Source organism: Podarcis muralis, chromosome 6 (genome assembly GCF_964188315.1).
Source record: "Podarcis muralis chromosome 6, rPodMur119.hap1.1, whole genome shotgun sequence".
Classification (NCBI taxonomy): domain Eukaryota; kingdom Metazoa; phylum Chordata; class Lepidosauria; order Squamata; family Lacertidae; genus Podarcis; species Podarcis muralis.
The window spans coordinates 22,131,527-22,156,291 of NC_135660.1; the positions used below are offsets into that span (position 1 = coordinate 22,131,527).

General features: G+C 44.3%; 1 protein-coding gene across 8 annotated transcripts in view; it reads left to right on the forward strand.

The window, feature by feature from the left end:
- The window catches only part of PLCH1 (phospholipase C eta 1), a 144,542-nt gene that overhangs the window by 78,930 nt on the left and 40,847 nt on the right, over positions 1-24,765 (forward strand). For 7 of the 8 annotated variants that reach the window (XM_077929851.1, XM_077929858.1, XM_077929855.1 and 4 more), the window contains 6 exons: positions 2,021-2,150; positions 6,528-6,698; positions 16,343-16,436; positions 18,214-18,417; positions 21,655-21,775; positions 23,631-23,802. In XM_077929851.1, coding sequence (XP_077785977.1) covers positions 2,021-2,150; positions 6,528-6,698; positions 16,343-16,436; positions 18,214-18,417; positions 21,655-21,775; positions 23,631-23,802 — 892 coding nt within the window. The remainder of the gene's footprint in view (positions 1-2,020; positions 2,151-6,527; positions 6,699-16,342; positions 16,437-18,213; positions 18,418-21,654; positions 21,776-23,630; positions 23,803-24,765) is intronic. The other variant, XM_077929857.1, reaches the window with a different exon arrangement.

The following is a 24,765-nucleotide window of genomic DNA, read 5'->3' on the forward strand; positions in this document are numbered from 1 at the left end:
GACGACACCTTTGTAATTTGGCCACACGGGAAGGAAAAACTGGATAGCTTCCTCACACATCTCAACAGCCTACACCCCAAAATACAATTCACTATGGAAATAGAAGCCAACAACCAACTTCCCTTCCTTGACGTCCTAATCTACAAAAAACCTGATGGCTCCCTAGGACACACTATCTACCGGAAAAAAACACACACCAACCGCTACTTACATGCACAATCACACCACCACCCTGCACAAATAAACTCCGTAGCCAAGACTCTCATCTCCAGAACCAAACGCCTGGCTGACAAAGACCACTTGACAACTGAGTTACAGAATCTCTCAAATGTGTTAATTGCCAATGGATACCAGCAAAACAGGGTTACGAAGCTAATCCAAAAAGAAACACCCCCCAAAAACCAAGACACAGAAGAAAACAATGGCATGGCCCTCCTTCCTTATATCAAGGGCACTACAGATAAAATTAGCAAAATCCTCCATAAACACAATATCAAAACAGCCTTTTGCACCAACCAAAAAATAGCCAATATCCTCAGAAACCCCAAGGATAAAATCCAGTTGGAAAACCAAGGGGTCTATGAAATACCCTGCAAAGTCTGCCCAGCCACGTACATTGGACAAACAAACAGACGAATAAATGCACGTATTGCAGAACACAAGAATGCCGTCAAAAAAGAAGAAAAAACTTCCTCTCTTTTCCAACACATGAAAGAAACAGGACACGAAATTAATTTTGCAGATTCCAAATTGCTCTTTAACATGGAACATCACCACAAGAGAATAATCATGGAAGCCATCGAGATAGAGAAACACCCTCACAACATGAACAAGCGTGACGACACATCCCGCTTGCCAGACATCTGGAAATTAGCCCTCCCCACAAAAACTGACACCAGATCCAGAGGCACACAGAACGCCATCACCAATCAACCACACCAGACCCAAACCCAGACCCTCTCCACAGATAAATTACAGACACCATCCAGTAGCCAAACCATGGTGGCACCTCCGGATGCTGCACCCCCCTGCAATCCCTACACAGATCTGGCTGGCACAGGCCACAAAACCACAGCTCGCCCCTATACACGAAGCCAAGCCAGAGCACAACTAAGTGCAGTACAGCCATCTTCTCAGAAAAACTCTTCACAAAGTTCAAGAGGTCAAGACACAAAGGCTTTAGCAACTAATCCACACCTAATGACCCACCTAAGTGGTACTCAGGATATCACTCAAGAAATCACTCAAGATATCCCTCAAGTAATTAAGGAACAAAAGAAGAAAAGGCACACTAGCCTGGGAACTTCCTCTCTGCCCAGAACATTGGAGGCTATACACCACACCTCCTCAACAGTATTTATAGGAACTCAAACACTGAGATCCTGCTCTGTTCCAGTAACAAGAAGCCGAAAGCACCAGCCTGAAGATGACGAGTGAGACCTCGTCGAAACGTCGCCTAGACACCCCAACTTTTACACGGGAAGACACCCGAGGACACCAAAACCTGCATTCCTGTACCCGTGAAAATCTACGAAAGCATATATATATATATATATATATATATGTGTGTGTGTGTGTGTGTATACAGTGGTACCTCGGGTTACATATGCTTCAGGTTACAGACGCTTCAGGTTGCAGACTCCGCTAACCCAGAAATAGTACCTCGGGTTAAGAACTTTGCTTCAGGATGAGAACAGAAATCGTGCTCCGGCGGCGCCGCAGCAGCAGGAGGCACCAGTAGCTAAAGTGGTGCTTCAGGTTAAGAACAGTTTCAGGTTAAGAACGGACCTTGGGAACGAATTAAGTTCGTAATTAGAGGCACCACTGTATATGGATATGGATATGCATGGAGAGGTGGAAATATTTGCAGTGTGTGTGCTGTCCCCCAAATAGTGTGTTTGTCAGCCTGCGCCTGATTTATATAACTCACCTCTTTCCTTTTGCATTCTTCAATAATTCAAAAGCAAAGCTAGGAACATTTTGGTACAAGCCTTTTACCCTTTCCTTAATTCATCTGCACTTGGGTGAAGCAGACCTTTCAGGAAGCAGACAAGAATGGCGATGGTTTGCTGAATATTGAAGAGATTCACCAGTTGATGCATAAACTGAACGTCAGCCTGCCCCGAAGGAAAGTAAGACAAATGTTTCAGGTGAGCATCTTTCCTTGCCCTCCTGGGAGCTTAAGTATTAGTCCCGTGAAAGGTGAGAATCCCGAGGGTATTGACGAAGATTAATGGGCAGGCTGTGCCATTAATTGAAGAGACAATGGGGACAAGCTAATCATTGTGGCCATGTCAGCATCTGGCTCTTGCTGGACTGTTGACATCTGGCATCAGGCCTCTCTCAAGGAATTATAACATTTAATTAATTGCAGGCTGCATTCTGAAATCTGCTTTGTGTTGAGGCCAGTGATTGATCTCTTTTAGACCCAGTTGCTTTGAGTGTCCTCTGTATTTCGCTGCACTGTTGTGCTGTGAGTTTCCTTGAACACAGCAGCGCTATTTCCCTTCTCATTCTGGACCCATAACTTAGCAGCTCCCTAGTATTAGAACCATTGCGGTGTAGCGGTTAGTGTTGGACTTTGGGAGGTCTGGATTCCAATACCCCTTAACTAGGAATCTCACCTTGGCCCAGTTATTCTTTATCTCTCAGTCTAAGCTACCTCCCAGAGTTGTTTTGAGGATACAACTGCATGGGATGTGGGTGGCGCTGTGGTCTAAACCACTGAGCCTTTTCGGCTTGCCAGTCAGAAGGTCAGCGGCTCAAACCCCATGGCAGGGTGAGCTCCCGTTGCTCTGTCCCAGCTCCTGCCAACCTAGCAGTTCAAAAGCACACCAGTGCAAGTAGATAAATAGGCACCACTGTGGTGGGAAGGTAAACAGCGTTTCTGTGTGCTCTAGCACTCATCACAGTCCTTCATGCACCAGTAGTGGTTTAGTTATGCTGGCCACATGACCTGGAAAGCTGTCTGTGGACAAACGCCGGCTCCTCGGCCTGAATTAAGATGAATGCCGCACTCCCTAGTCACCTTTGACTGGATTTAACCGTTCAGGGGTCCTTTACCTTTTACCTTTTCACAACAGGGAGGAGAAGAACCATGTATCTCCTTAAGTGGGGCACAAATGTAAGGATGTGCAAACAAGCAAATACTAACTTTAATGGGATGCAACAGCATTTATTACATATGTTTTGAAACTCCCACTGTGTGTTGAGATGGCTGCTCTTTCTCAGGAGCAGGAGAGATAGGCAAAGGAAGTGGGAAGTTTTGCAGGCAGATTGACCAAAGGTACTGTGATTGTGAATCACGTTCCCTTTATCCCTTTGTGTGGCTGTAGCGGGGTAACTTGCAGCCCTCCAGCAATTATGGAAGGCCATACTGCCTTTATAGCATTCACTCATTAGGTTTTTTTAAACAGTCTTGGAGTCTTACAAGGAGGTTGGCTCCTCCAGAGAGCTGGGTCATGGCTGGGCCTCTGTCCCAAGACTGACAGGGGTATAGCTGTCCTGATGGCAGCAGCAGCACCCTCCTTTTACTCTGAGGAGGTTCAAAGAACGTGTGAACAAATTCTTTGTTTGCTTGCCCTGCATCTTTCTGAGGTAAAGGAGCTCAACAGCCCACACCCAAATGCTTCCCACTCTTTAATTTGATGTGTAGGGGAAATCTGTAATGATGGTGGATTTGGACTGTGCTTTTTGACACTGCTCTTGGGTCTTTATTTCCTGCAAGAACTGTGTGCTGATCATCTTCAAATAAACTCAAACGCGCAAGCACCAGTTCAGGCCTAGGGGCTTCGACTGTTTGGGACAAGTGCTCCATTGCATGGAACCCGTGCATGTGATCATATGCTTGCCTGTTTGAGCTCCTCCGCAGAAAGCTGTGCCCTACTCATGGTTGTTACACCTGGATGGTGGGAGCAGCACGAAAAGTGTGCCTGCCCTGCCCCCACTCCATCAACATTACATATATGCCCTACACATGAGTTATTTGAATGGGGCTAATAATGACAAACCCTTTTTCCACTCTCGCTTCTGGAATGGCTTTCAGCCAGCTGCCTGGAACTTAAGGAAAGCCAAACTTCCTTCATTGAAAGCTTGTTACTCCGGGGACTTAACTACACAAAAGAAGAGTGTACTTTGGAAGAACTACTGTGAAATGTTTTGTAAATCCCAAGCAAATCCTCTTAAGCAGATGCTGAAAGTTGTTGGTTTTTTTTGAAAAATAAAAAAGCCATAATAGCATGTAATAGGCTATGCACCTTTCTTCCCTCAGGACAGACTCAAAAACAGCAATCAAAAGTAGAGTTAGCGTTTTTATATTTCTCCCCCTGAGTCTTCTGTTGTTGTAGGCTTTTAATGTTCTTGAATAACATTTTGGCAGCAGAAATGAAACAATTTGAGGCCGTGGAATTCCACTCACTCCCCCCCTCCCGCAATTAGGTGTAAAATTCAGAGGCAGCACTGTGCTGATTTTCATTCAAAGCCTCACATTTAAGCCTCATATTTAAGGCTGCTATACATTTTATTGGGTATAAGTCCCATTCAATTCAGTGGAGCTGGAGATCAATGTATTTGAAGACATTACCTTTGTTAAATTATTTTATTTTGTTACGTTTCTGTCCTACCTTTCCTTTCAAGAAGCTCAAGGTCGTGTCAGCAATTTCCCCCTTTTCTCTGCACAGCAGCTCTGTGAGGGCAGCTAAGCTTGAGAGATAGTGACTGGCCCAAGATCACCCGGTGAGCTTTGTGGCTAATTTGGAGTTTGAACCTGGGTCTCCCTCCAAATAGTCCAACGCTCTAACCACTGTACCATGCTGAATCTTTTGTGTGGGATTTAGCAGTGGACATTTTGAATGCTGATCAGTGTCGCTTTCGTAGTTATCTCTCGCTTGGACTACTGCAATGTGGTCTACATGGCGCTACCTTTGAAGGTGACCCGGAAACTACAACTAATCCAGAATGCGGCAGCTAGACTGGTGACTGGGAGTGGCCGCTGAGACCACATAACACCGGTCTTGAAAGACCTACATTGGCTCCCAAGTACGTTTCCGAGCACAATTCAAAGTGTTGGTGCTGACCTTCAAAGCCCTAAATGGTCTCGGCCCAGTATACCTGAAGGAGCGTCTCCACCCCCATCATCCAGCCCAGACACAGAACGAATTAAGTACTTAACCTGAGGTACCACTGTACTATATTCAAATGCAGTTAACTCTATCCCGTTTTCTGGGAGATCGGGATTCCTTCCAGTTCAGCTTTTAATCCTGTTTTATCTCCTTCACTAGTCTGTCACTGTGTCTGTCACAGCCCATTTTCTGCTACCTTGGCCTTCCTTCTGGCTCTGGCTCTGGACCCCACTTCTGGCATCTCTCCCAGCTTGTGACTCACATATTTGTCCTCCACTGCTGCCTAGCTCTGGTGACTCAGGCTGCTGCTATGTAAACACTGCATGCATTTAGGTTGACACATGCAGCAGAGGCATTTGAATGTCCCTCCTGGCTTGGTGTGCTGTTGGCATATGGAACAGCTGCTGAATGACAACCACAGGAATGGCTGGGATTTGGGATTGGTTGATGGCTTGGGCTGGTTTGCCCATCACACCAAACCATAGCCAGTTCCAAACCATGGTTTAACCATGAATGACACAACCAAGCCTTAGTACAGCATTTCGCTTGAAACAAGTCACAAACTGTAAGTCAGGAGGTTATTTCTGGATTACTGCTCATAGTTTATTTGGAAAAGAAGAAGAAGCAAACCATGACTGAGGTTTTGCAACATAACAAACATGCCATGGCTTGTTTGTGCCACAGTGTGGGAAGGTGTGTTCATGATTAAACCATTGTTTAAAAAGAAACTATGGTATGGCATGGCATGTGAAGTGATTCATTGGCTCATTGTGGATCTACACACAGGGAAAAAAATGATATCAATAAGTCAGAATTTAAATTGTTATCGCAATAGAAAAAAACACTATGGGAAAACGCTTAGAAATTTCTTTTGCTCTCTGGCACCATCTGGTGTTGCATGTTTATAACACTTTCAAAATGCTGTTTCTTGACTAATGTAGCTGAGTCCTCAGATAAGATCCCTAGGTTTGTTATAGTTTTGTCTGACGTGTGAATTTCAAGCCACGCTTATGGTCATCGTTCTGCATTCAGAGGCTGCTGTAGCACAAAGAAAGGTATGAAATGGAGTGCCAGGAGGGTGGAAAACAAAAGCAAATAAGCAGCTCTAAGTATGGCTTGCCTGTGGTGTGTTTGGAAGCTCAAACTGTGGTTTGGAATTCTAAAAATGATGGTTATACAATGGATGGAGAACCTTTCCCTCTCCAGATCTTGTCAGACTCCAGGTTGCATCTCCAACCAGCGTGGCCAATGGTCAGGGTTGATGGGAGTTGTATAGCAACATCTGGAGGGCCCCAGGTCTAAATTAAGTCTGAATTGAGTCACATGGGAATTCACAATTATCTTTTCCTACTGTGAACAGCCTGCCATGCTACCCAGCATACATAATTGGTTATGCTTGTTCCTCAGGAGGCTGACACTGATGAGAACCAGGGGACCTTGACCTTTGAAGAGTTTTCTGTGTTTTACAAGATGATGTCATTAAGGCGCGACCTCTACTTACTGCTTTTGAGCTACAGCGACAAGAAAGACCACCTCACTGTCGAGGAATTTGCTCAGTTTCTGAAAGTGGAACAAAAGGTAGGAAAACCAAGAAATAAATGTAGATTCCGTCTTTCCATTCACGCGCGTCAAAATGTCTTTTGCTTCTGTCTCAATGTCCAGCCTTGAAGGCTTTTGAGATGGAGAAAATGAAGTCAGCCGTATAAGGAAAAATAATTTTGCATTCATTTGTCTTGAAAATATTTACCAATTATTCTCGCTTGTGTTTGGATCCCTTAACAAATATTTATATTTAACAAATATTTATTTAACAAATATTTAACAAATATTTATTTATATTTAACAAATATTTATGCTTAACAAATATTCATATATCTGTGTATCTGAAGAAGTGTGCATGCACACGAAAGCTCATACCAAGAACTAACTTAGTTGGTCTTTAAGGTGCTACTGGAAGGAATTTTTTTTGTTTTAAATATTTATATTGACAGTCTATAAATTGTTTATTGATTCTATATGGTCTTTATTATTTGATGCCTTGGGAATCTTGTGCCCTACACATTTGTTAAATAAATGGGCGTAAGTGCCCTTTTCTGGACCTTGAGCATTTAAATGTCATCTAGCAGGCAAAAACATGAGCTGCCAGGTAAGGATTTGCAATTCCTACCTGTCAGCAAATTTAGTTTCTGTATGGCAGAGTGAAGGAGTCCCCTGTGCTGGAAAAACAACTTTTACACCAGACATATTTCTATATAGCACGGAAGGAGGTATACTGTATTTTCCCATGTATAATATGACCCCGTGTATAAAAGGTAAAGGTACCCCTGCCCGTACAGGCCAGTCTTGCCAGACTCTGGGGTTGTGCGCCCATCTCACTCAAGAGGCCGGGGGCCAGCGCTGTCCGGAGACACTTCCGGGTCATGTGGCCAGCGTGACAAGCTGCATCTGGCGAGCCAGAGCTGCACACGGAAACGCCGTTTACCTTCCCGCTAGAAAGTGGTCCCTATTTATCTACTTGCACCCGGGGGTGCTTTCGAACTGCTAGGTTGGCAGGCGCTGGGACCGAGCAACGGGAGCGCACCCCGCCGCGGGGATTCAAACCACCGACCTTTTCGATCGGCAAGCCCTAGGCGCTGAGGCTTTTTACCCACAGCGCCACCCGCGTCCCTGACCCCGTGTATAAAACGACCCCTATTTTTGGGAGCCCTCAACAGTTGCTGAGCTTCTTTTGTAAGTTCGCTGAGCTGTTGAGCAGCTTTTCCACGATCCCCTGCTCTGGCCGACGGAACTGGTGCCGTAATACACTGCATACTGGCACTCACCAAATACTCTTCCTCAGCCAGGAAGAGCAGGTAAGCAGCCCCCTCTCTGACATTTCCCTGCTACCTCCATGGCACCAGCCCTCGCTTACATAGCATATTAACCTGTGTATAAGACGACCCTCAATTTATCACACACACACATAATCAGAAAAAGGTCGTCTTATACATGGAAAAATACAGTACTTTTAAAAGGCTGGGACTTTTGAGGGATCCAGTAAGGCAGACTGTGGACTTCATCCATATGTGTGTGGCCACGGGGAGTAGACACTGCCCACACCTGTTGTAAATAATTGGTTTTTTGTTTCACTGCTGCTCCCGGCTTCGGCTTGTCATCTGTTGTTCATTACCAATACATTTGTCAGCTGTCAGGCGCCCAGCCTCTCTGCCCTCTCCCCATCGCAATTCCGTAGGTGCTTTTGGAGTGAACTCATGCAAGGCAGTCGTATTGTTTCCATTACTTCACCTTGGATCAGTGGCTTTGAGAAACACCTGCCATCCATTCAAAGGACCGCGTGCATTGTCAGCATTATGACCTCCCTTCTGGAGACAAGGAGGGGTTCCAGTGGGATGGGCAGCTCACTGAGCCTTGACCTGCTGCCAATGAGTAACAGAAGATGTGTGAGAAACACGGAGGCGAGGGTAATGAGAAGGCTGCTGCTCACTGACCAGTTGACGTTAGTCCAGTACAGAGCTATGCAGCCAGGGTGCACAGACTCCATTTTACAGTGGTACCTCGCAAGACGAATGCCTCGCAAGACAAAAAACTCGCTAGACGAAAGGGTCTTTTGTTTTTTGAGCTGCTTCGCAAGACGATTTCCCCTATGGGCTTGCTTCGCAAGACGGAAACGTCTTGCAAGTTTGTTTCCTTTTTCTTAACACCATTAATACAGTTGCGACTTGACTTCGAGGAGCAACTCATAGAACGCGGTGTGGTAGCCTTTTTTGAGGTTTTTAAAGACTTTGGTGATTTTTGAAGCTTTTCCAAAACTTTCCCGACACCGTGCTTCGCAAGACGAAAAAAATCGCAAGGCGACAAAACTCGCGGAACGAATTAATTTCGTCTTGCGAGGCACCACTGTATGCCCTTATTTTTTGCCCAAGCCCTGGAGCCAACCATGCAGTGCCACCACAGCCTTTTGGCTTGAGGGCAGGGAAAACATGTCACGCCATCTCTGGAGGAGGAAAGAAATGAAAACACGTTGCAGAGTTTCCAAAAAATAGACCAGAGGAAATTAATACAGTGGTACCTCGGGTTACAGACGCTTTAGGTTACGCGTTTCGGGTTGCGCACTGCGCCGAACCCAGAAGTACCGGAAGGGTTACTTCCGCATTTCGGCGCATGCGCAAATGTGCCGCTGCAGGTTGCGAACGTTGCGTGTTGCGAATGTGCCTTCTGCATGGATCACGTTCGCAACCCGAGGTTCCTCTGTATTTCATCCAGCAGAGCTTTACTGCTACTGAAGGCAAATGAGCATAACGGTCACAGATCCAATACGTTCAGGATTGGCACAGTCCATAAAAATCCAGTTACAGCACTTACAATAGAACTTACAATGCTTATAATAAGTCTAAACCTTAAGACTACCTCGGGTTAAGTACTTAATTCGTTCCCAAGGTCCGTTCTTAACCTGAAACTGTTCTTAACCTGAAGCACCACTTTAGCTAATGGGGCCTCCTGCTGCTACTGCGCCGCCGGAGCACGATTTCTGTTCTCATCCTCAAGCAAAGTTCTTAACCCGAGGTACTATTTCTGGGTTAGCAGAGTCTGTAACCTGAAGCGTATGTAACCCGAGGTACCACTGTATAGCATACAGAACAGAATACTGAACAAAGAGACAGAAGGAGAAAGTGAGTGAAACCCAGGCTCCTTCTGGCCCTACTATTATAGTCATCATGACCTTGACAAAAAGATAACATAACCAGTTTAAACCAGCTTCCCAGAAGGAATAATCCAAACAAGAACTCTCTGCCTGTTTCCTTCACATAGAAGGAAAACTTTCCAGAACACTCTTGAATTAATCAGAATGGGAACAATCTCTACACATCAGATCAATACTTTCTGTACTAAGAAATGCAAACTGACAAAACAGTCTATTTTGCAGTATATAGTTGTTGCATATTTCATAGGATCATAGGTGGAAGGGACCTTGAGGATCATCTAGTCCAACCCCCTGAAATTAAGGAATATGTAGCTGTCCCTTATGGGATCGAACCGGCAACCTTCACATTATCAGCATCATGCTCTAACTAGCTGAGTTATCCAGGTTTGCTGCCATGAAGCAGCATTAATAAGTAAGGAAGAACCCTGCTGGATTGGGTCCAAGGCCCGTCTAGTCCAACATCCTTCCCTGATTCCCTCTCTGATTAAAAACACGTAATATGTATATTTATTTTGTTTCCAAGTATCCCGTGGAACTTTCACCATTGTAGGAGTTGGGTTGGTTCATGATAAAAATCACTATCACACTTTTCCTTCAAGGAGTTCAAGATAGTATACATGGCTCCTCTTTTTTGTACTTTTCTCCTCACCAAAACCCTGTGAGGTAGGTTAACTGAGAGAGTTAGTGATTGCTCCAAGGTCACCCAATGAGCTTAATGGCTGAGTGGGGATTTGAACCCCTGGTCTCTAAGGTCTCCGTCCAACACTAAGCATTACTACAGAATACGAACGGACTCTCTTATCACCCATGCTTATCACAGTATAATATTTCTAGAACACTTTATTTGATGATCACAGCACCGTATAAAAGAATACATAAATTACTTCCTAAAGAGGAAAAAATCTTAAGCCAGCCTCCCCCAACCTGGTGCCTTCTTGATGTTTTGGCCTAGAAAACTCATCAGCTTCAACCAGCAAAGCCAAGGACTGTGATACTGGCAGGAAAAGCTGGAACAACAACAACAACAACAACAACAACAACAACAACAACAACAACGTACCCCACCCATCTGACTGGGTTTCCCCAGCCACTTTGGGCATATATAAAAACATAATAAAACATTAAAACTTAAAAAGCTTCCCTTCCTAAATGTTATATGATGGAAAGCTTTCCCTTCCATTTTTGTTTAATTTTTGTTTAACCACAGTTTGTCCTTTTGTCTAAACTAACAAACAAGCAAACAAATTGTGGTTAAAGTTAACTCTGGTTTGTTTGAAACAAGCTAACTTTAAATTGCCACATTTTGAATCCTGTGATGAATGCAGAAATGCCCAGGGCACTGTCTGGTCCTATTTTTGTTGGATGACGGTCAGTTTTTAGGACCCAAGGATGTTTACATGGTACTTAGTCAAATCTAACTAGGTCTCGGTCCAGTATACCTGAAGGAGCGTCTCCACCCCCATCATTCTACCCGGACACTGAGGTCCAGCGCCAAGGGCCTTTTGGCAGTTCCCTCGCTGCAAGAAGCCAAGTTACAGGGAACCAGGTAGAGGGCCTTCTCGGTAGTGGCACCTGCCCTGTGGAACGCCCTCCCACCAGATGTCAAAGAGAAAAATAACTACCAAACTTTTAGAAGGCATCTGAAGGCAGCCCTGTTTAGGGAAGCTTTTAATGTTTGATGCATTACTGTATTTTAATATTTTGTTGGAAGCCGCCCAGAGTGGCTGGGGAAGCCCAGCCAGAGTGGCGGGGTATTATTATTATTATTAATAATAATAATAATAATAATAATAATAATAATAATAATAATTATGCAGTCCTGATCCATTACTTCACCGTTGACCTCAGTACACTGCTGTTGCATACCAAATGGCAGAAAGCATATTCCCCACTACTGAAAAACTGTAGCTGTTCCCCACTCATCAAGGATTACAAGGCAGGACATTAAGGGTGCAGATCTGAAGATTAGCAGCTCTTATCATAGATCAAGCTGATCTTGAATTCTGACAAGACAGGCACTGTGTGTTGTGTGGTTCCTGTGTCTGATAAGTTGGTCAGTTGCCTGCCCTGGATAGGGATTGCACTTTCCCGAGTTGATCACATACTACTTGATCACAGTAGTTTAGACCAGGGGTCAGCAACCTTTTTCAGCAGGGGGTCGGTCCACTGTTCCTCAGACCATGTGGGGGGCCGGACTATATTTTGGAGGGGGGGGGAATGAATTCCTATGCCCCACAAATAACCAGAGATGCATTTTACATAAAAGCACACTTTCTACTCATGTAAAAAAACCAGGCAGGCCCCACAAATAACCCAGAGATGCATTTTAAATAAAAGGACACATTCTACTCATGTAAAAACACACTGATTCCCAGACCGTCCACGGGCCGGATTTAGAAGGCGATTGGGCCACATCCGGCCCCCGGGCCTTGGGTTGCCTACCCCTGGTTTAGACACTGTTGACTTGAAGATTGGATTCCTTCCCTTGTACTTACTGCAGAATGCTGAAGCACATTTATTGACAGGAGTGAAAAGGCTTGTTCATATCTCAGTTGATTAAGCCAGAATATTACCGTTATAGAGTCATTTGTACCCCCCTTTATTGTTTTTACTGAGAAACAGGATGCAAATTTGACAAACAAATACCTAAACCACAAAGATAAAACAGTTCATCAAAGTTTGGGCACAGAATTGGATAAGATGGTGTCTTTGAGAAACTATTGTTAAAAACCCCACTAATCTTAGAGTCTTAAAAAACCTCTATCCTTTAATGGTGGATATTTTTATTACATATCTCCCGGGCAATCTGATTTTGAAATGTTAATTATCTTTTTCATTGATATGCTATGTGTACAAATATGCTAATACAAGTATGAATAGTAACCATTCTAGAGGGTATTTCTAGGGAATCTGTTTTAAGTAATTCAAATGTAGATGAGAACATGAAATTTCTTTTCCAGCAGGAAACAAATGAAATCAAAGCACAAAGAAAAAGATAATGAATATTATAAATGAGGTCAATTTTGGATTGCCAAGGTTTAGTGAGACAAAATTTGAATGAAAAGAATCTGCAGAAGCATTGACAACTCCCCCTCCCCTTCGTCATGGTTATGTGACGAATATTATACACTGCATTAAAATGCCATTGAAATCCAGCTGGGATAATAGGTCCCTCTAGAGTGTGTATTATGCTGTAAAATCACACTTGTTCTTAATGGTTCTCCCTGTTGCTCCTGTCTTGTCTATGACACCTTAACTGTGTAGTGCTTGGAAGAATCAAGGCTTCAGCGAATGTCCTGAAATCTGCCCCTGGTTCAATGTTTCATGTATCCTCCACTGCAAACACAGATCTCCTTTACAATGAGATTTCCCCATTCACTTGAGTTCTGTGGAGTTTCCTTCACCGTTGAATGGAATGAGGGAGTCCTCCGTGCAAACACACTGGAGCTCTCACACCCTTCAGGAAAAGTTTGGCCAAGTCAACCAACTCTATAGACTCGCTGGGTTCCATATAGCCCCTGTTTTAAAGCCGTTGTATTGACTGCCAGTTTGTTTCCAGGCTCGGTTGAAGGTGCTAGTGTTGCAAAGCCTTAAATGACTTAGGCCCTAACTATCTGAAAGAATAATTCCTTCTGGGAGTCTAGGGAGCAGCCTGGGAGTCATTTTGGACTCACAACTGTCCATGGAGGCGCAGGTCAATTCTGTGTCCAGGGCAGCTGTTTATCAGCACCATCTGGTATGCAGGCTGAGACCCTACCTGCCTGCAGACCGTCTCGCCAGAGTGGTGCATGCTCTAGTTATCTCTTGCTTGGACTACTGCAACACGCTCTACGTGGGGCTACCTCTGAAGGTGACCTGGAAACTACAACTAATCCAGAATGCGGCAGCTAGACTGGTGACTGGGAGCGGCCGCTGAGACCACATAACACCCATCTTGAAAGACCTACATTGGCTCCCAGTACGTTTCCGAGCACAATTCAAAGTGTTGGTGCTGACCTTTAAAGCCCTAAACGGCCTCGGTCCTGTATATCTGAAGGAGCATCTCCACCCCCATTGTTTTGCCCGGACACTGAGGTCCAGCTCCGAGGGCCTTCTGGCGGTTCCCTCAGTGCAAGAAGCCAAGTTACAGGGAACCAGGCAGAAGGCCTTCTCGGTAGTGTTGCCCTCTCTGTGGAACGCCCTCCCACCAGAGGTCAAAGAGAACAACAACTACCAGACTTTTAGAAGACATCTGAAGGCAGCCCTGTTTAGGGAAGCTTTTAATGTTTGACGGACTATTGTATTTTAATATTTTGTTGGAAGCCGCCCAGTGTGGCTTGGGAAACCCAGCCAGATGGGTGGGGTATAAATAATAATAATAAAATTATTATTATTCTCCATGGACCCTCTTGGGTGTTTAAGATCAACAGAGGGGGCCTCTTGGTAGCTCCACTGCCCTCAGAAGTTTGAAGGTGGTGGCCCAGAATCAGGCATTCTCTGTGGCAGTGCCTATGTTGTAAAATACCCTCTGCACCTTCCTCATACGGTTCCCACTGCACACAGAAGATGCACCTCTTTGACACCCGAGATATGTGTTTTCATAGAGCTTGCTTATTCCTGCAACTGTAATTTGGTCTAATTGCTTTTAATATTTAATTTTAAATTGCTGTAACTCTCCCCGGGGCCAGGTGGTAGAGGCTGGGCAATAAATAATGCTAATATAGGGAAATTAAGTTGATCGTATGTGGTAGCCAGAAGGCCTTATTTCTCAAGAGAGAATCTATGTTTTTAGATTGTTGAGGATGAAATTGAGGAGGGAGGATTAAATGGTAGAGCCTGGAGGGGAGGGTATGTGACTTTAGCTGCTGAAGAATGCTCTGTCAGAGCAGGGCAGTGTGCAATCTCTACTTTGCGGTGGTCATGTTTGGTACGTGCTTGGCTGCCCTTCTATATTTCTAATAAAGACAGAACAGCCAATGGTGGTTTGTGTGTTCACACACACATCACATATGGCCATTGTGTAGTCCTAGACTTTCAGTCATCGCTGACTACAGTCCCCCTGTAATTTCAGATCTGCCTGTGGGTTCTTTTTGGCTGGAAATTCTTAGAACTGCTGCTTTGAAAGGACTACCCGCCACAGTCTTGTTCTGCTGCTATAGCAAGTCCCCATACACAGACAGACATTGTATTTGTTGTCAGCCTCAGGTGGTAGACATTACTCATTATCTGTTGGCCTGCCCCTTATATAGAGACCCAAGAGATCACTTTTTGAAACCCCTGTTTACACAAGCTAGAAGGTACACTCCAGCAGAAATGGCTCAGTTTCTTTTGAGCGACAACAATAGCTTCGTAGTACACAGAGTGGCTGGGGGGGGGACAGGAAGTTAGATAAAATCTCTACAAATTGTTTTGGGGATTTGGAAGCTTAATCTGAAATCAAGCTAGATTTAAGCTTGCTGGTGTCTCTGGTAATTTCTCTCTTACATCATGGATGTTTGGTTATATTATGGATGCATGTTCCGTGTTATTTTATTAATACCATTGCTACAAGTTTGTCATGGCCTTTGGCTGGAACAATAAACTTATCAACTAAAGAACTAAAAGGACTGGTAGGTGGGGAGTGAGAGTAAGGGATGTTTCACATGCTTTGATTTCCAGAAAGTGTCCTTAAATTGGCACAAGACAGTCTCTCTCTCTTTCCCTCCAACCCACATGTTATGGTAGAACAGGGCAGGGGGAGGGAAAACAGTTCAAACTGTTAAAATGGTTGTCCTTGTGAATCAGCAGCCCAGACTTTTCCCACTACCACAGGTGCATCTGGAAGCATGTATTTTAATGCTCTGCAGTGAATTGAAGCTCCCCACTTTGCGAGTGTGAATTTTGTTGATATACCACCAGAAAGCAACATGAGAGCCAGTGTGGTGTAGTGGTTAAGAGCGGTAGATACGTAATCTGGGGAACTGGGTTCGCGTCCCCGCTCCTCCACATGCAGCTGCTGGGTGACCTTGGGCTAGTCACACTTCTTTGAAGTCTCTCAGCCCCACTCACCTCACAGAGTGTTTGTTGTGGGGGAGGAAGGGAAAGGAGAATGTTAGCCGCTTTGAGACTCCTTCAGGTAGTGATAAAGCGGGATATCAAATCCAAACTCTTCTTCTAGCCACTTCTTCAGCAGTGGAAAGAAGAGTGATTTGGCCCCTAAGATATAATATTGAACCAGGACTGAAAGCTTGGCCCAGACAGCTCTTCTGCTCTGACAGATACAGCTCTAGTTGTGATCACCAATTCTCCACAGTGTTCATCTTTAGAAAGATAGCCAGGATGCTTATGGGGGAGGGGAAAAGGGCTAATGTACCCACAAGAATCCCCAGCTCTCTAAAAGGTCGTTGAAGAATATTTTTACTGACAGTTGCATTCATGGTTGGCTGCGTGCTGAGTATGACCAAGGGATTTCCAACGAGATTCTGAGTCTGGCAGTCAGTTTTGGCATGTTGGTCACATACTCCGCAGGATCAGAAATGTATCATTGCTGTCTTTGGTGCAGATGAGCAATGTGACGACCGAGTATTGTCTGGACATCATAAGGAAATTTGAAGTTTCGGAAGAAAACAAGACCAAAAATGTTCTGGGGATAGAAGGTAACATCTTTCAGATTTTCCCTGTTTACTTAAATGGCATCTTATATTGCTTTCACGCAGCAGTGTTTTCTCTGTGGCAAAGGTTTGGTATGAGATTTATGTGTGAGAGCAACCAACTATTATAAGGATTGCCAACATGGCCTTCCCTCGGGCACTCAGGGTCTTCTCCCCCTTTTAAAATTAGACTTGAGAGAAGCATTCGGTTTTTGCCAATAAAAATGATTGTGGTGTATGCTTTGCACCCACAATTGTTTCTCTAGCTTGACATAGGACAACAATAAAAGGTAAAAGTGTGCCCATTGGCCCCCAAAGGTTGCTGACCCCAAAACTGTTCTATAATTCAATCCCAATGATACTTCCAATGGCTCTTCTAATTTTCCATTCCCACCACCCATCCCAAATACTGTTAGGTCTACACTCTTAGGCAGAAGTAGGGTTTGTTGAGTGCACCACTCATCTGGATGGGAAATTGCTCACGTAGACGACAGCTGGACACGCAGTTTTGCCTTTCCAGTCCCAGCGTGGTGTAGTGGTTAAGAGTGGTAGAGTCGTAATCTGGTGAACCGGGTTCGCGTCTCCGCTCCTCCACATGCAGCTTCTGGGTGACCTTGGGCCAGTCACACTTCTCAGAAGTCTCTCAGCCCCACTCACCTCACAGAGTGTTTGTTGTGGGGGAGGAAGGGAAACGTTAGCCGCTTTGAGACTCCTTAGGGTAGTGATAAAGCGGGATATCAAATCCAAACTCTTCTTCAAAACCTTGTGCTAGAAAGTGGAAATTCTGCCCATGAGCTGTTTGGTTTCAGCTCTCCCTTCTCCCTCAACAGCTGATAAACAGGGCTCCCTCAACCTTAAAAGGCCTCTATAGATGCATGCCATTTTAGCTTGTATGCAGAATTCCAAATTGTTCATAGTGGAAGAGAAATCATTCTCATACCCACAAAAAACTAAATATGACCCCCCCCCCCCGGGACGGTTGTTGAGTAAATTCCGATAGCAGGGACAATGACTTGCTTGCTAGCGGAATGATTTTGTTGACGGAACAGCAGCAGTCAATGTGAGCAATCTTGCCTGAATCTGTACATTGAAATTGGCACAGTGGAGTTCTCTAGGGTCTGAGAGAATTTTTCCTCCTTTTCCTCCCCTGAAAGCCTGAAGAAATCAGACAGTCTGAAAACAAGCTTAATAAACAGGGTTGGGTGTTTGGGGACCTTCATAGCCTTCTGTTGCTGCTTATTTATTATTGAAGCTCTCTTATATAGCTCTACTTGAATCTCTTTTTCTCTCTCATTGTTACTTTTTGTTTTTTTTAAAAAAAGGTCTGAAGACTCTATTTGTCTGGTGTTACTTCTTTCTACTCCTTGGTTTCAACTGGGAAAGTAGCTATTTTTCATTACATTACTGATGAGAGAGGTTGGACCAGGCATAGGCAAACTCTGGCCCTCTAGATGTTTGGGACTACAATTCCCATCATCCCTGACCACCGGTTCTGTTAGCTAGGGATGATGGGAATTGTAGTCCCAAACATCTGGAGGGCCGGAGTTTGCCTGTGCCTGGGTTAGACTTTGGCTTTAATTGGTGGAGGAACCCATGGGAGGGTTTGGTGTTGTTGTTTTTTGAAATTGTGTCCCCCCCCCCACCCTTTGTTTCCTGACCCTTTCTTTTTTAATTCCCTATCCCCTTCACCTCCTCATTTATTTCCTCCAAACACAAAGCCCAAGCATGGTTCATCGGACACTTGGGCAAGTTTATTATCTCTCTGTCTGTTGTTCCTTCGAAGGCTTCACAAACTTCATGCGCAGTCCCGCCTGTGACGTGTTCAACCCGCTTCACAGTGAGGTGAACCAGGATATGGATCAACCCCTTTGCAATTACTACATTGCTTCTTCTCACAACACATACCTAACTGGTGACCAGCTTCTGTCTCAGTCTAAAGTTGAGATGTACGCCCGGGTTCTTCAAGATGGCTGCCGATGTCTTGAAGGTTTCCTCTTTTCCTTTATTTTATATTAGGTTGGAATATGTTGGGTTTTGGTAAACTGCTTGCTTACATCTGAGTGGTATGTATTTTTTCTTTGAAATTAAGTCAATAAATATTTCTGTAGGGTTTGCTCTAAGTCTAAAGGTTAATTCCTCAGAAGAGGTGTGTGTGGAGAGACAGACAGACAGACAGAGAAACTATGCTGCACACTGATCAACCTTCGATCTGGCATATCACTATATTTGTAGCAAAACTAGGTGATTTACTGTTGAAAAGCAACAGGAATGAAAAGCCCCCTGGTCACATACAATCTGAAACGCCGCTTCTTTCATTAGAATGTAATGTGATGCTGCAGAAGACTTGTTCCAACACCCCTGGCTCTTCTTTTTCCTTTTTTAAAAAATGAAATCTATATTGAAGCTGCTGAAACGATTCTTTGCAGTTGTTTGTAAGCAGCATGGTGCCATTCAGAAAGTTAGATTTCTGAAAATTGAATTTGCAAAGCACAGTGTAAGTGGTTCACTTATATGCAAAGGTAAGAGATGGTGTGAAAACATCACTGCTAAAACTGAGTCTGGTGTTCATTCATATGCGTATGAGAAACTCTGTTAGCCCTTTGGCAAGTTTAAAGTAATAATACTAACCATTTTAAAACAAAATCCAATAATAAAATCATATGAGCATTCTGTTTAGATAAGGTACTGCGTTACTATCTCTGTTAGCAATTGAAAAAGATTACTTAAAAAAAGAATTCCCCAGGCAGAGGTGATGCTAAATATGTCAGGAGCAACCGCATAAATAAATATAAGTAACCACATTATTACATTAATAGCCACATCATTTTTTAGCCACTTTAGGGTGGGGGTGGGGGGTGGAATAATAGCAGGTGTGGGGGTGCTGGTGATTTTCACTGGGGCTGCAGCAAACACCGAGGTTTTTTTTTGACCCTTTCACTCCCACTGTTATGCTGATAAAAAGTGCCCCATGCCCATAGCTGTCAACTTTTCCCTTTTCTTGCGAGGAATCCTATTCGGAATAAGGGAATTTCCCTTTCAAAAAAAGGGAAACGTTGACAGCTAAGCCCATGCCTGCTATGAGCTCCTAGGAGGGAAGTTCCCGCTGATTTAATTTGGCACATAAATATTGATTTCTATCAGTGTAGAAAATTCTGCAGTTGTCTCAGACAAGTGCACCCGCTCATTTATTGGACTGATCATGGCATATGCCAGTAATTCTGCCCAGAATGTGTTCGTTGTCAAAACACAAACATTTGAAGTGACATGTAATTGCAAGCTTAATAAGATATTATTCCAGCCTGATCCGGAGTCTCTTGTTGAATTCAGTATCAATGAATGGACCTCTCTGGGTGCAATTTCCCCCTGCACCTTCCATGGAAGTAAAGTGAACGTGGAAGCTCCATGTTGGCCCGGGAGCTCTGGGTGCATAATACATTATTTAAGATGTGATTGCTTAATTAGAGAGCATATGTTGAATTCTTTGGAACATTGCTTGGAGCACTGAGCACAATGGAAGTGAATGGGGCTGGGACTAAGTACCTATGGGAATAGATTCCGGTAGGTAGCCATGGGGATACCTATGGGAATGTTAAGGATAGTAGAGGAGAAGATATATTGATTAAATATTATCCTTGTAGTGGAGCAGATATCATGTAGTAGAGCAGATTCACCTCAATATAGCAGGAAGCTAGTTTGCAGATTCATTTGAATCTCTTTAGTTAAGAAATCCAGTCTGGCTTGATCAGACTGGATTATTCCTGGTGTGCCCTTTGATCCCTCTTAAAAGAATAAAGACACAAGAGTCTTTCCTTAAAAGTAACAAGAAGTTTCCTCACACTCAGTTCACAGTATGATCCCTGAAGGCAGACTTTAGCCTGTAGTTACAGAACATAGTGTGAGTCCGTGAGAGCCAGCAGATAGCAAAATACATTAAGAGAACAGCATCAAGAGAAGAAAAGGGCAGCATGGTAGAGAGAGAGAGAGAGAGAGAGAGAGAGAGAGAGAGAGAGAGAGAGATGGCTGTCTGACTCAGCTCTTTTATGAAGTCAGCCAGGGTCACTCCCATCTCCCTAGTCACACGCAGGGGGAGGACGCCCCAGACCAGTGGAACAGGAAGTTATACTGGCTGGAGTTACATCCCCCTGCCCGTGTCCACTCTAGGGAAACAAAGAATGTTGTATTCCACTGCTCCAATGATTTACATCTCACAGTAAAAGGTAAAGGTAAAGGTAAAGGTACCCCTGCCCGTACGGGCCAGTCTTGACAGACTCTAGGGTTGTGCGCCCATCTCACTTAAGAGGCCGAGGGCCAGCGCTGTCCGGAGACACTTCCGGGTCACGTGGCCAGCGTGACAAAGCTGCATCTGGCGAGCCAGCGCAGCACACGGAAACGCCGTTTACCTTCCCGCCAGTAAGCGGTCCCTATTTATCTACTTGCACCCGGGGGTGCTTTCGAACTGCTAGGTTGGCAGGCGCTGGGACCGAGCAACGGGAGCGCACCCCGCCGCGGGGATTCGAACCGCCAACCTTTCGATTGGCAAGCCCTAGGCGCTGAGGCTTTTACCCACAGCGCCACCCGCGTCCCACATCTCACAGTACCAACAGCCAATTTGGACTTGAGAGGCATGCTAGGAATGGTTAACTGCATGGTAAGATAGTCTTAAGTGTACATGCATCAAGTTGAGGAAGATATGGTTAAGGAGGTCCCTTTTGTGTTAGAGTATTTTTATATAATTCAGATCTCCTTCGACTGTCCCAACATACGACTGTTCCAGAGAACCAGTTTTGTGCCATACATGTTCATCAAATACAGGACCAAATTAACTACCAGATGGTGGGCAAATGATCAAACTTCCATTACAAAGATATGATTTTTTTGCGCATACCCCTCCCCCCAATTCAACTCTAGTCAAGTAAAAGGCTATAGTCAGAGCTCTTACTCGGACTTCTGCCGTAGTTTTCTTGGCAGGTTTCCTTGCTAATTACGCTTGATGATAATGACAGCAGAACAGTCAGCTTTAATCATTTTGCCAGCATGAGATTGTGGAAAAGATGAGACTTGATGCATGTAATAAGAGAACGTTCATTTGTTGAGCAGGATTTCCACATGCCATGTGTGCATGCTTGGAATGTCTCTTCCTCTCCCATTATCGCAAAAGAAAAAGGGGGAAAGTTTATTCTTTGGAAGAATATTTATTTAACGTGCAACTTTCTTGTCTCAACAGTTGACTGCTGGGATGGTCCTGATGGGGAGCCAGTTGTGCATCACGGTTATACCCTGACTTCCAAAATACTTTTTAAAGATGTAGTGGAAGCAATCAACAAAAATGCCTTTGTTAAGAATGAGTAAGTATAGCAGGGACTTTGAGCAATTCATAGCAGTACAGTCATACCTTGGAAGCCAAATGGAATCCGTTCTGGAATTACGTTCGAATTCTAAAATGTTCGACTTCCAAGGCACGGCTTCTGATTGGCTGCAGGAGCTTCCTGCAGCCAATCGGAAGCCACAGAAGCCCCACTGGACGTTTGGCTTCCAAAAGAAGGTTCGCAAACTGGAACACTCACTTCTGGGTTTGTGGTGTTCGGGAGCCAAAACGTTTGACTTCCAAGCCGTTCGTCAACCAAGGTATGACTGTACATGCATTCATTGTTCTATAATGCCATAATCTCCTGTTACTAAAGTCGCACAGTGATTCATATAAATATTTCCCTGTTGCTGTATTGGGCAATAGGTATAGAACACAATATAGATTTTAGCCGCTGGTAAAAACTCTGGAAAAGTGACTTGAAATTTACAGCATGTTATTCTTTGAAGGAGAACTACTTGAAAATGATTCACAGGTGGTACTTAACTCCGAGTAGGCTTGCTAAGATTTACAAGACAGAATCAGATAAGTGCTGGAAGTGTAAAAAGGTGGAGGGAACATTCTTTCATATGTGGTGGACATGTAAATGGATAAAAGAGTATTGGGAAATGATCTATAATGAATTGGGGGGGGGGAAATATTTAAAAGTACTTTTCCCCAAAACCCAAAGTCCTTTCTGTTGGGGATAATTCAGATTGAAATTCCCAGGTGTCAGAAAAGGTTACTTATGTATGCAACAACTGTGACCCGTGTTTTGTTATCCCCCAAATGGAAAACGAGCGAGGTCCCAGCCAAAAAAGAATGATAACTTAGGTTGACAGAATATGCACAACTTGCAGACTTAACATATAGAATAATAGAAAAGGAAGAACATACGTTTAAAGAAGATTGGAAAACGTTTATTGAATGTATGGAAAATATTTGTGTACAGCTGAAAACACTGGCAGCCTTAAGATAAATTCAACAGTGTAAATAAGTTTTGATGGATGCAAAAATGGAATAGTGAATAGTATAGTTTTTGTAAAATATGCAGGGATTTAAGATATGTAAAATGAACCATGGAAAGAGATGAAGGGAATCATTGATATCTTAAGGATGTAAAATGTGCATTTGAAATCGTAAAACAGAAAAAAGTGCACAGTGTAATGTTAATCTCTCCCTGTTGCTGTGTTTGTGTTGACACACAACTTTTTAAACTCCAGAATTCTAGAGTTGGAAGGGATCCTTAGGGTCATCTAGTCCAACGCCCTGCAATGCAGGGATCTTTTGCCCAATGTGGAACTCAAACCCACGACTCTTAGATTACGAGTCTCTGTGCTCTACTGACTGAGCTGCGAGAGTCACAACCTCTCCAACAGCCAACTACTTATTATTTTTATTAATATTATTTATTAAATTTATATACCGCCCTGCATCGCAACATCTCTGGGCGATTCAGAGAATAAATTACAATAATTCAAGTTTTGCCTCCGTCCTCTTCCTTACAAGAGGCAGCGCTGAGACTAAGGTTGGGGTGTGGGAGAGGAAACTGATAAGCAGCGTCGCTCCCTGGATCGGATGCAAGTCAGAAGGCAGGCAGGTGAAGGCAGACTGAGGTTGGTGGAGACATGATGTAGGTTTCTCAAATTAGGTATAGAGTGGAGAAAGTGGATAGAGATAAGTTTTTCTCCCACTCTTCATAATACGAGAGCCTGGGGTCCTCCGAAGAAGCTGAAGTTATGAAAACCAGCACACCACAATAATTCTGCGTTGTGCTGTGATGGGCTAGATGTTTGCCGAGATAAATTTTTGAGACCTTGGGGGTCCCTCCCCCTCTTCTCCCCTCTTCCTTTCAGATTTCCAATTATATTGTCTATCGAAAACCACTGCAGTATTCAACAGCAAAAGAAAATTGCCCAATACCTCAAGGAGATTTTCAGTGACAAGCTGGACTTGACTTCGGTGAGCGCGGGGGATTCCAAGCAGCTTCCAAGTCCTCAGAGTTTGAAAGGCAAAATCCTAGTCAAGGTAAAAGGAGGTTTTGTTAGTTGCTGAAATGTTGCCCCCCGCTGCCCTCTCCTCTTTCTGTCTTCCTTCTGAAAGGTGATATTTCACCCTCCGTGGTTGTGCCGAGGCTTAGCATGCATTTGCCAGAACGACGAGATGTATGTTTGTTCCAGAGACTAAGGTGGGATTGCCAGGGAAGCGAATTCCTCTCCCAACTTGCCCTGCAATTTTCCTGTACTGCAAAAAAGCTGTCAATTTATTTGTATTTGCCTCTGCCTGGAAATGAAGGCACTTGTAGGAATGTAGCAGGATGGGGCAGATGTTGAATAGTGGGTAGACATGGCAGACGACACAGCGATTTCTCCAAAGCAGCTCTTTATTTTGTAAGCTGGAGCAGAAACTGAACAGCAAACAGCTCAGCCGGCCTGCTTTTATAGGCAGCCAGCTGTCAACATTGTAGCAACAACAACCCAGGGTTTCCCGCCTAAAATAACTGACGTGGACCTGAGTGAAAACTATCTACAGTATCCCCCTGCTGGCCCAGGGTGAGAACTTCAGTACATAACACCAGAGACTTTCTATTACAAAGATAAGTTTATTTTCTGTATATTTTTCATTGTGAGAATTTTAGGCTCACAGAGGAATCAAAGGTGTCAAGCATAAAATTTAGTACATCGATACAGCAAATGAGAAGCACAACCCTTACTGCCATCCGTCTGTCTTGAGAAACAATGGAGTGTGCCTCTGGGGGTTAAGTCAAGCCACTGTGTTAGCAGCACCCAAGTGGCCTCCCTTGGGCACAAGCCTGGACAGGGTGTGTGGAGGTCCTGGGCTGCCCACACGACAAGACCCCCCTCTCGGCCTCACTGATCCATCCCAAAGAAAATCAGAACAATATGTTTGGCACCAGCATGGATGCAGGTGTTGCCAGAAGGAAGCCACCAAGGTGCCACCCAACCATCTTAGGGCCTCCACTCCAGGTTT